The sequence below is a fragment of the Calonectris borealis genome, chromosome 1, assembly GCF_964195595.1.
Source record: "Calonectris borealis chromosome 1, bCalBor7.hap1.2, whole genome shotgun sequence".
NCBI classification, from domain to species: Eukaryota; Metazoa; Chordata; class Aves; order Procellariiformes; family Procellariidae; genus Calonectris; species Calonectris borealis.
Window position 1 is genome coordinate 217,058,504 of NC_134312.1, and position 12,114 is coordinate 217,070,617.

Sequence of the window (12,114 nt, forward strand, 5' to 3'; positions counted from 1 at the left end):
ACAGCAGAACCTCATCATCTTTTGTTATCACTAGATAGTTGCCTCTTTGCTGTTTAAGATGCAAATAAAGATGCACGTATTTCAGCTTTCAAGCCCGGATCTTTGCAATGGGCAAAACCCCAAAGTCTTATTAATACACAGTGACTACCCGATAAGGCAGCCAAATATGAAGAACATACTTCTAATTCACAAATGGGAAGTAAGCGTTTCAGGGCTTAGTGTTTGGCAGCATTTTTGACGTGGAGGCAGTTAAGCAAATCATATAGATTCACTTCTTATGCAAGTCAGAGGCAAGGCTGGTACTCCACACTGGGGGGAGCATACAAAACTGGTTCTTCATCTACCCTTCTAGTACAGAAAGCGTACTAGCCTGCTATTTCCACTTCTGCTTCCTCTGCTCCTGGCCTTCTGCCCATCCTTTGTTAATAAAGTCAATTTACCAGTCTCAAATATTAGTGTACACATTGGGAACCACACTGAGAGATTTGGTGTTCTTGGCGACCACTGCTTATCTATTAATATACTAACCAGCTATCAAAAAAATAGTTAGCCTAAGTACTTGAAGCTGGAAACTGTATTTGGAATTTACAAAAAGAAAACAGGGTTCTATATGTTCTTCGATTTCTGGAAAAGAAATCTGAGCAGAGAGAAAAAGGAAGGACAATCCCCACAATGACACGGAAACACCAAGTATTTCAGCATAGTTATGGCTGTTTAGTACTACATGCTGTCCTGACAGCTCCTAAGTGAACTAATTCAGATTCACTTGGTTTGGTCTTGCTTAGATGCACGTACGTGATGGCAAAGCGACACACAAGTCACTGCTGCTGCATGGCACAGAGCAGCTCTCCAGAGCTTCTGGAGCACTGTCTAGTGTTCCAGACATGCACTTTTTAGGCAAAATGTGATGAAGAATAGTACCAGCAAGCAGTAAACTGAGCTTGTAGAGCTGATCCTTTGGAGAGTCTGCACATCCTTCCACATTCCCTAAGTTACTGTGCGGGTAGAGGTACTAGCCAGAATGAAAGCTGTATTCACTTTCTGGAAGACATCCCCAAACAAGCTGTGTAACAGAGTGAAATGTCACTCAAATTAGTTTCATACGTGGTCTTCAGTAGGACAATGCCCAAGTAGAAAAAGCTCTGTGGTGAAGACATGCCCTGAAAAGGTCATTTTTAACAGATTGCTTGGCAACCTGGACATGTAGAAAGTAAGAAACACGTTCCTCTAAAAGGCACAATATATTAAGCCACAAACCTACAACTAACTGTTGCCTTAGCAGCAGGAGGGACTCTGGAGAGCTGTAGGACTTCGAGTGGGTCCATGTAGATTCCCCAAAATGGGGAGTCCTGTAAGTTTGAACAGGTTGTACCCTGACATAACATATTCTTCATGCAGTTTCAGGCTCTCGTATGTACTTCTACATACACATTTCATAGTGATTTCACTTCCTTCTTTGCATTTGTATATTTAAAACACCCGTGGAGAACAATATTCTTAATTTTTTCATGGAAGCAAATGAAATACCTTTTTCTCCCACACTCACTGTCTCCCTCTTACCCAAAGTCACCTTAATTGGTAAATCCAATACTTGTATTTTACTTCTATCACTATTGCAGAAAATTCACTGGTCATATTATTATGCTGTGATCAGAGAACACATCCAGCACTCACTCACTCCCTCCTTTAGTGATCTATGTGCAGTTGAGAACAAGAACAGTTGGTATTTGCCCATCAGTGCATGCTCTTCCATTCTGAATCATTTTTCATCCTAGTCCTCAAGGTCTCCCAGTTACCCCTTCATCTCCTCCTCTGTACTCAGTGATGCTCTGAACTTTGTATCATCACAAAGACCATCAGTACACAACTCTGTTTTTCCTGCTACAGGCCATTAAATAAAAACAGTCCCACTACTGAGCCCAAGAAAGTCCAGACTGAGACTGCCTTTCACCATCTCCTTTAACCATTTTCCACTTACTTAAGGTCACTCCCTTACCCTATTTGCAATTCTTATACTGATCTACTTCTCCAGCTTGCTTAGTTTCTCATGGGACACCATAACAACACTTCTGGAATGTCTATACAAAAGACTTTTTTTAAATCACATTTCCTAATGTAGAAGAAAAAGCTACCAAAAAAAAAAAAAAGCTATCAGGTTAGCCTGAACATTTCACCTAATTTTCTATTTACCTTTTAATTATTTGTTTGCTCAAAATTTGCTTCAAACTCTTGCAGCAGCTGACTATGCAAATAAAACAGGTTTTTAGAGCTAATTCATTATTCACATAACTTGGGCCACTAGCTGAATGAGGTTTTTGATCACTACAAGTGTATAGCCAGCATATGGTATGTAGCAACTAAACAAATCAGGATGGAAAACAATATTTTGTAGGTGACAGCTTTCTAGGCCATATCATATTAGAAAGAAGGCTGTTTGTAAGACCTGAGTCTAAAAATTTAACTGCCGTGGTAATTTCTTCTATTTCCAGTGCTGTCTTATATTTGCCTGTCTATGGATCGCTCCACACCAGCAGCCAGTCGTCCCCTACCCCCTTCCTTGTGTAAGCACAAATATACATGCGGTAAACAGGGATGAGCAACTAATCTGACACAAAACTAATTCTGAGGAGAGTTTTAACCTGTTCAGTTCCCCAATCAAATTCATATCAGTAAATTTGTGCGCCAGATGGGAAAGAGGGCAGAGGCATAGTTGTTTTCTTTGACAATGATGCTGGCTTAAAAACAACTAGGAACCTGGGATTGTTTAGCACCATGGAAATTAGGTAATAACAGTGCTCTAGCCTGAGAAATTTTGACATGAACAAGACAATACATGCTTGTAAAGGCCACTGCTATCTTTCATTTAATTGATGAAGCCGCAAAAAATACCAGATCAGTTGTCAGGCAGGGAAGTGTTTTTTTCCTTCTAATGATGTGTAGCCTCCAACTGACCGAAACATGCATCTCATCCCTCCTATGGTTAAAGCACTAAGATCCTTGAAGATCTGCAGTATGTGGATGGAGAAAAAGAAGCTGGTCTCTGTTGCCACTGTGCCATGAATAACAAACTGAGATCTCCTTCATGCCCTGCTGGCAGTAAGCAATTTATGAGCCTAAGTTGGGAAGGAAAGTAGAAAGTAATTCACTGAAAAACGAGGCTTGGATTCTGGCTACTGAATATAATAGGATCCTTTTCCATTCTTATTACTCTCCTTTCAGGGAAAAAACCACGCTGAAACAATGAACAATATAAAGTTGTCCATGTAGTTATCCCCCTTTTTGCAAGGCTGACAAATGATGATGATCACAGACAAATACCTAGAGGAATCAAATGCTGCTTTATGTCCTGACGCTGCTTTCCAATACAGCTGAGGACTGAGACTATGATTTAAACTATGATTGCACAAGCATATTTAACTTTACTTCAAGTCTATGTGACCCATTCAGTTGGAAAATACTTACTGAAATTATATTGAGGGGTTTTTTTTTTTTGGTGCACTCTAAAATAAAGGACAAGTATTAAGAAAATAACCTTGCTTAGCTGTGCAGTCAGAGAAATGTTTCCTCTGGATTTACAACATATTTGGCAAAGATTGTGAAAAAATGAGTGCAGTACTTGAACGTTTGGAATTTGGCCATAGCTGTATGTTCTCCATAAAAATCAATTTGGAAAGAGTTGTAAAACGTCCAGCACTTTTATGAGCCTAAATCTTTTCTACATTGATTCCTCATGTATAAATTATAACAGGGAATTCATATTCTGAACCTAAGAGAAAGCAGATGCAAAAAATTAAAGGTCCGGGGCAACAGTTTAAAGTTTCCCTATTTCCGTCTTTCCCGACAACTCATAGTATTTATCATCTTAGTATCTGTGACAGGGGACAATACCTATGTCAATGCATCAAACTGGAATATAGTGAAGCTGTGATATATTTATTGCAATAAATGTAGCTTGAGTAGATAATTGATTAAAGAAATAAAAGTCCAATCTCAGTAGTAAATTCTGCCACTGTTGTTAACAAAATTACTTTAAGTCACTTCATTCAAAACCAGTTATAATCAGCTCAGTAAAAGCATCAGAAATTGCTGCTTTCACCCCAGCCAGCATCTTCCTGCCGGAAAGGTAAGTAGGGGGAAAAAAGAAAGGATTTAATTAACATTATCAAAAAAACGCTGCAAGTTTCTCTTTTTATCTATAGGTAGAGTAACAATTCATTTTTCTAGGAGAGATTATTCGGAGCAGCTGGGAATTTATTTTATTCATCAGTGCTTCACTAATCCACCAACAGGAATCACGTATCATTTTTACAACTGCTGATGCAGCAGGCACATTTTGACAAGCAATGGCACTACCAATTTCAGAAATTAAGGCTTTAAAGCTCTGGCCTGCAAAGAGCTCAGTGTTTTCTCTTGGCAATTTTTCATCTCTTATACCTAATCAAAAAATCATAACAGAGGAAAAACTACTCACGGCATGCATAAACGAGCATGATTTCTAACCTCTTGTGAAGAGGCAAGTGATACAAGTCCTATCCCCACAGGCAGTGGATGCATATTCATACTCTTGGGCTGCTACAAAAGGAACCTGTACCAAATGTGCCATTAAGCCCGTAAGACTGTAGCAACCAGCCTGCTACATAACCCTAGAAGATTCTGTGTTCAAATTCAGCTTGAATTTACACAAAGTAAAATTGAGTAGTTAAAAAACCCCCAAACGAATATGTTAAAGTGGACAGGAGAACATGGTGCTAAGTCACCCAAGCCACGTTACGGTATCATGTCATAGCTTCACAGCAGCTGCTAGTGGAAAGAAGCGGACAAGGACTCATTAAGCCCTCCCCCTCACACACACCTTAGCCCATAGCGAGGGTCACCTTGTTACACTTGCCACTGATGAAAACCATGTGAAATATTAGGTCAAATGCTAAAACACAACACACATTAAACCATTCCGGTTTTTCAGGTCACCAAGTAAGAGGATGGCAACATGACAGGCAGCAATACTGCTTAAAGAAAAAGCAAAAGGCAAATTGTGCTTGCCTTCCATCTTCCTTCCAACTATAAAATCCTGTAAAACATTCCACTAAATCAGCATAGTTTAAAAACAAGATTAGCTTCTCCAACAGAGCAAGATTTACCTGATGGAATACAGGCTCTTTCAAATTTAAGTAAACCTGGAAAGATTAAAAAAAGAGAAATAATTTGCAACAGAAAACGATCATAACATTATTCATCTAAATATTGCCAAGACTTGTTCTGTAGAATCAAGACACAAGTGCCTATCCATGCACCATTAAAGTTGATTAAACATTTGAAGTTTCCTCTGGCAAAACCTGAGGTTTTAACTGTGGAATTATTTTAAATTAAGAAGCACAAATAGAGACACTAACATCTAAAATCTCCTCATTTAATAGAGTTGCAACACATCAAAAACAATTAAGATGCAGAAATTACCAGACACATTCTCGATATGCATTGCAAGAAAATGTACTCTACTTTCATTTGCTATTATTAGTGTTTCTGACAATGCTTTAACATTTCAGTTCATTTTACAAAAAGCTAGTAGTTCTTCCTATTGTTAATGCAGTTCATTTAATTTCTGCTTTTGAAGAGAGAAGGGCACTAGACCTTAGGCATAACATGCTACAAGTGCAAAAAATTTTAGGAGGCACAGAAGAGAACAGGCAAGTATTTTGAAGGCAGAAGATGATCTATAATACTTCTCTTTTTTTTTTTTAAGACATTATTGTCAATAAAAATAATAAAGGAGATTCCTTCTGTGGTTGGCAGCCAGCACAAAACTCATTTTATTCATAAAGGGAGCACGCTACACTGAGAAAGGGAATCAAGTTAGCCATGACACAGTTAAAATTCTTCTAATTTTTCTAACAGCTAACTTCCTTTCTTATTCCAGCTGTTGTTTTAAAACACAAGTCAATATCCTGGACTGTGTATCACAGTTCACTTTTTGCAGTCTGTTGAACAGGATTATTCTCATTTCTGTAGATTAATTAACGTGAGGGAAGATGAGGAATGCAGCTTATCCAAGGTCTCACAACAAGTCAGGGGTGACTGTTTTTCTCACATTCCTATTCTAGCAACTGGATTTCTGCTTTTCTTCTTCATTTATTCTACACAGTGGTTTAGATAGAAAGGTTTCAGGTTTCTCTGGCCAGCAGGTAATTTTTCTGACAAAAGAATAATTTGTCTTTCTTGACTGGAAGTGAGAGAGATTCAGTACTGCCTGTACAACGTTCCTTCACTGGCCAGAAAACTGTCAACCTACAGGTGAAAATGCCGTATTAGAAAAAGTTACTTACTATGCTGACTACGAAGCTGTATGTTATTAACAAGAAAAGCAGTGGATAATTGACTGTGTTCTTGTACTTGAAACATTCATACCTGGAACAGAACATAAAGGAGAGCGGTAACATTCATCACTTACCATATAAAGGATGCATTTTTCAAGGTATATTATCACAAAATTTGTGAGAAAATTGATCCAAGTGAGTCTTAAGCCCTTCAAGAAATTGTAGCTCCTCCAATCGAGAGGTGTCATTTTAATATAAAAATTCACACTTTTACCAATAAATGTTTTTTAAAAAATCTAGTGGGAAAAAACCCAATAAGCTCATGCATATACAAAAAATAACCCAGTCAGTTGAAAGAGTTTGGGAAGCAGAAGCATTTTCAGAAGGTGCTTAAGGGGTGATAATGGATGGCAAATTAGAAATGAGTTTAAAATGCAATACAGCTGCCAAAAACCATTACATCTGTGAGCTAAAGGCAGCATGGGAAAGGGACTGCCTTACAAAACAGTGAACTCTAGAGATCTGTTAAAATGCAGATTGTTTATGGCTTTACTACAGTCAGAGTGCAGTAAATTTGCTAGATTGGGTAATGGAAGAAGTGTAAGGTAAAAACAGCTAATTGCTCCCAGTATGTAAAATAACTAATTAAAAGTAGCTTCGCAATCTCTACATTGCACTTCAGTCTCAGTTGTGATGGAATTACACACACACATCCCAGACCATATCTCCATCAGAAAAAAAGTCCAAAAAACCCAACAAAAATGGACTTTAAGCAGCACAAAATCATTAGGGCTAGAGGAAGTTTTCTGTGTAACTCCAAGTTACATCTGCTAGTTTATTTGTTTATGAAACTTTTGGAAACAGACACCATCATGGATGAATAAAAGGAAACAAAGAAAAAACATGTAGGAATACCTGGGGAAAAAAAAAATTCTACAAGACGGCACAATGTGCTATATTGCAAAATGGCTTGCCAAAGTAATTGCACAGCTTGAGAGTCAGTAGGACCGAATGATGTATAAGGGAATGTCTTGTGCAGAACCACCCTGCCACCTACCTTCAAGAAAACCAAAATGATTATTAAAGGCCTCCTAAATGAAACATTAGCTCATTCTTCAGAACATTTTAATTACTACCAAACGTACATACACAGAATCTTATTAGAGCTATAAACGCAGTAAGACTTCAGTGCTTTTGAAGATAATAAAGTAACCATTGCACAAAATAAGCATGATTATTTTTTTAAACAGATTTTTATAGCCACTTCTCATCCTTTTCCCTAATCACATTCAAATCAGACAAAATAAATGCAAAGGCAATTTCAAGGAGGTAGGGAGCTACAATGGAAATATTTCCACTAACAGAGGCATTATGATTCTGGTCCTGAGTTTGCACAAATCATACTAATGCATGAATCACAAACTGATGGTAATTTCCGCAGATGACGGTTTAGTCCTATAGCATCCCATCTCCTTTGCAAGCTACCAGTAATCTTCACCAAAGATATTCCAATTTTCAACGGCTGAATATTTTTTATGTTCAAAAGTAAAGACAATTTTTTTGTCTTTTTGTCTGCAACAAGTTGATTATCATTTGGATTTTCCAAGTGACAGAACAAATCACATTAAATCCAGGCCTTGCAGCAACAGGCAAGAAAAAGACAACTTATGGTATCTTTATAGTCACCAAATGCTACTTTGCTCCCGAAATTAAATGGGAGAAAACATCCTGGCATGGCATTAAGCTGCCACGCGTGTTCCAAGACACTCTCCACATAATATGCATTCAACTCTTCATAAAATCTTTTTTTCTTTAATTTTCCAGGTTTAACCAGAAATCTGAAATTTGCATTTGGAGTCAGACTACATGGTAGAAATACAGCTCAAATAAATTACAATGTTGATAATTTTATAGGCGTTACTGAAGTTGATTTTATGATGTCTGCTGTTTACATACCAAGTAACACTGAGTTCTGGTTGTATACTACACAAAGTCTTTAACAAATGTTATTTTTTTTCCTGCTAAACAAACACTGGTAAAACATCTCTAAATTAGCAAAACTAGGACTAAAGCCAGCCTGGTGCTCTAATGGCCCAGTCATAATGCTCTCCTGCTAGCAAAATTGAGATCTCACTGAGATCAGTAGAAGCTTCAGTGTCAGCCTCACTACACACTAGATTGGGCTTCACAGATTCCACATTTCAAAAGTTAATATTTCATAAATATTCAGAAAAAAAACATTTAACAAATACTTACAGGCAGTAGACAAACACACAACAACTGTATATCATTGGCAGTTCATCCAACAGCTACAAAAAGCAGAGACATCAAAACGTGAAAACTACTTTTAACTCACACACTTGTGTAAGTTAATTAAGAAGAGATAAGGCTGAAGAAAACAGGAGTTAAGTCATTTGGATATCCACCTTCTTGACTGTACTTCAGTATGCAGCAGTGTCAAATCCTACTCAGCTACTGAAAGCTTGCTGCATTAATAAGCTTATTACTCTGAATCTTTTGAATATTACGTTTCATAAAAAGCCCATGCCTTCAAAGAACCATGCCGTTTTCGCTGCTCATACCTCTCAAAACATTTATAAGAATTAGTTTTGTAAAGTCACTTGAATAGGACCACCCCATTTATAGCCTGCTCAATACAGCCAGTAGCCTTTTCTTACTTCTGTACAAACTTCACAGAGAAACTGAAATCTTTTCCATAACATAAAATAGAACTTCAGCCCATTAGGAAGCACCTTGCAACGTGCTTGCATGTTTACTTCCTAATTTTGGAAATTTCTTACATTGTTTTAATTCAGAGACAGGTTTTTTGTTTGTTTGTTTGTTTGTTGTAGGGTTCTCCCTCCCCCCCCCCCCAGTCATGACTGCCACATAATGTTTTATTGTCTTAAATAATTTTTATACTTTGGGAGAAGACCAGCATGTTACAGCTAAAACAGTTATTTCTCCAGGAACTTGCCACCTTAATGGAGATGGAATTAAAATAGCAATCACAAGAGAGGTGATTTCTCAAGAACAGGTAGGCTCAAAATTGCCATTTATTTATCATTAGAGGGGGAAAAAAAAGTAAAAATCATAGCACCATTTTCTTCTAAAACTTTTCTCATCTAAGAACATTAACAAATTTCTGCTCATAAACATATAGTTAAACTTACCTCCTCTTAGGAAGGACTCAAAACCATGAAAATGCAAAAGCATACAAATGGATCAATGAAGATCCACTGCCTCCGATTTCTAATATGTTAAGCAAACGTTAATAGTTAGGCATCTTAGAATTGTTACACCAGGTTTGACTCTTTCCTAAGAAACTCAAGAACTAGATGCAAACAAGATTTTGATCTTTTTTCACCATCACTCTGAAAGTTGTTGATGGCCATGCCTGTACAGAAATTACCTTCCTACTACCGGTACTGGGTACTTAACGGGTTCACAACCATGTTTTTCTGAATAATGAGACACATTAAGAGCAATACCAGCTTACACAAACCCTTTTATAAAGCCACCCTGATTGTGCTTGGTTTGGAAGAATTTTTCTAACTGCACAAGCAAAAACTTTCCTTTAGTTTTGAAATTTCTTATTGGGGGGGAAAAAAGTGATCTAGTTCTTTACAGGAGAGAGATGTATTATCCTGAGTGTGAACTATTAGCTTTTCGTCGTTTTGGTCATGGAAACTTCAGGAAATGTTTCACAATACTGCTAAACGGATCTACTGACTAGCTGCCACTGAAAGGGCAGGTCTTGCTCCTTCACCCACGCTCCCACTGCTTCTCTCATGTGAGGCAGTCATGCTCGCCTCACCCACGGTGAGCCAGTTCCAATAGCTGATCCAGCACACAACTAACCTTGCAGAAAAAGGTTTCAATCCCTGAATCTGTGCATTATAGGGTCAGGGACCACAACAGGTAGCACAAAGAAAGTATCAGGAACACAGATGGCAGCTGCAGCTAACAGGCATGTTAGGTGGTACCTTGCCATCACATTAGTTTATCTTTGCTGTGATGCCTTAGAGAGGAAAAAATAGAAGCAATAGCTGAATTTAGCTTTATACTAATAGTTATTATTTATAAGTTTAGTGAGATGCTTTACTAAGTCTGATAGGAATTAGCTGCAGGATTAATTCATGCAGCTCTTTAAGAGCGTCAGTCGTTTAAGGGCTCCTAAAAGAAAAAGGGAGGAAAAAAGAACAAGAAATACAATACAGCAAAATTTTTCAAATTTGGGCAGCTGATTACACTCTTAAGTTCATTTGCTGGCAGCATCTCAGGGACATAACAGTAACATCAAAGAGCCTCTCAAAAGATCCTAGTTAGAATTTGCTTGCAGAAGACAATGGCTTCTGTATCCAAAGGAATTAATTCTTCCAGAAATATTGTCAACAGCATGTCTGAACATGTCTGAACAATAAAGAAACATGGACAGAAGGAAACTCAGTGAGCTGATTTCGCTGGTTAAATAAGCATTTTGGATTCTTGAGGAATGCACAATCAAGCAGATTCCCATAAAAATAAGAGAAAGAGAGGTGATTGCTTCAGAACTGTTCTAAATAGCTGCTTTCAAGAACAGAAGCTTTCACATTTCTCTTAATTAAGCAATCTGAATTGACCATTTACAGTATTAAGATTGTGAAACAAATGTAAAAAAAAACACCCAAAAAACCCCAAATCTCTTCGAACAGCTATCAATGCTGACTTTTATTCATAACAAGGGATAAAGTGAACGAGAAAAGATTATTTACAGGTTGAAATGTTTCCTCTATGGTGATTCCTGGGCTAGCAATCACAGTAATTATGGGCCGCTTGCAGATTTCACTTGGCTGCCAAAATAATAAGCGTACTTTCTCTGCCTCACAGGAAGCCTTTTACACCAGTTGGAAAGATGATGCAAGACATTCTTGCTCCCCTCTCATCTGCTTCTGTCCGCCCTTTACTTACCACAGTTCATAGGCCCCTTAGTTGTTCTGATGCAACACCATAACTACATGGTAAGTAGCATCAAAGTGACTTGGACTAAAATAGCCTCTACACACACACCAAAAAAAAAAACCCAACCCACATAAGAATGTTTTAAGCCTGGATCATTTTAATGATCTGGGTTTCAGGGTGGCCTTGCTCACCTCTGCATCAGTGTAAGAACAAGGATTTGAAACACTGGCAGGGTTAGGAACAAGCAGCTGAGGGAAGAGAGATAAAAAGGTGGAAATTCAAGGCAGTTTCACCACTGAAGAGAATATAGGTAAATCACACCTCAATTTGGGAGGGAGTGGTGAAATGGCTCTAGAAACCACCTTTTTCATGCCAGGAAAAGCACCAAATACTCTTTTGTGGTGGCAACAGTATGCTCCATGGAGGCTGACAGTCCCCAGCACATGCCAGAGATACAAAACAAACTGTAATTCAGTTCAAGTTTAAGACACCTAACTTTTGGCGTCCACATATGCAGTGTCTCAGGTCCCATTATGATCAGTAGAAATCCAGGACTCAATTCAGTCACCACGGCATAGGTGCCTAATGCCATCTGAGATGCTCTGTCATCTCCAATACACCCACCCAAGACTGGCAGATGTGACACGGGGATCTTTGTGGGATGGCAGCTGGAGGCCAGACAGAACACTCACGAGGTCAAAAATGACACTAAACATAAACTGAATATTCAGAAAAACGAGTATTATTCAAGTTAAGACTGCCAATGGAGTCTGGAGAATGCTTCAGCCCAGCTGACCGGCTCTCCGAACTCCACTGACCTAACTGTATTTCCACTGACTACGGTGGGAGCACAGACTTCCAG

General features: G+C 38.2%; 1 protein-coding gene across 1 annotated transcript in view; it reads right to left on the reverse strand.

The window, feature by feature from the left end:
* ACER3 (alkaline ceramidase 3) overlaps positions 1-12,114 on the reverse strand; it is a 59,778-nt gene that overhangs the window by 17,704 nt on the left and 29,960 nt on the right. Inside the window, exons 4-6 of the mRNA XM_075140289.1 lie at positions 8,568-8,620; positions 6,321-6,402; positions 5,139-5,174 (exon numbers count right to left, since the gene is read on the reverse strand). Of these exons, the coding sequence (XP_074996390.1) occupies positions 5,139-5,174; positions 6,321-6,402; positions 8,568-8,620 (171 nt within the window). The remainder of the gene's footprint in view (positions 1-5,138; positions 5,175-6,320; positions 6,403-8,567; positions 8,621-12,114) is intronic.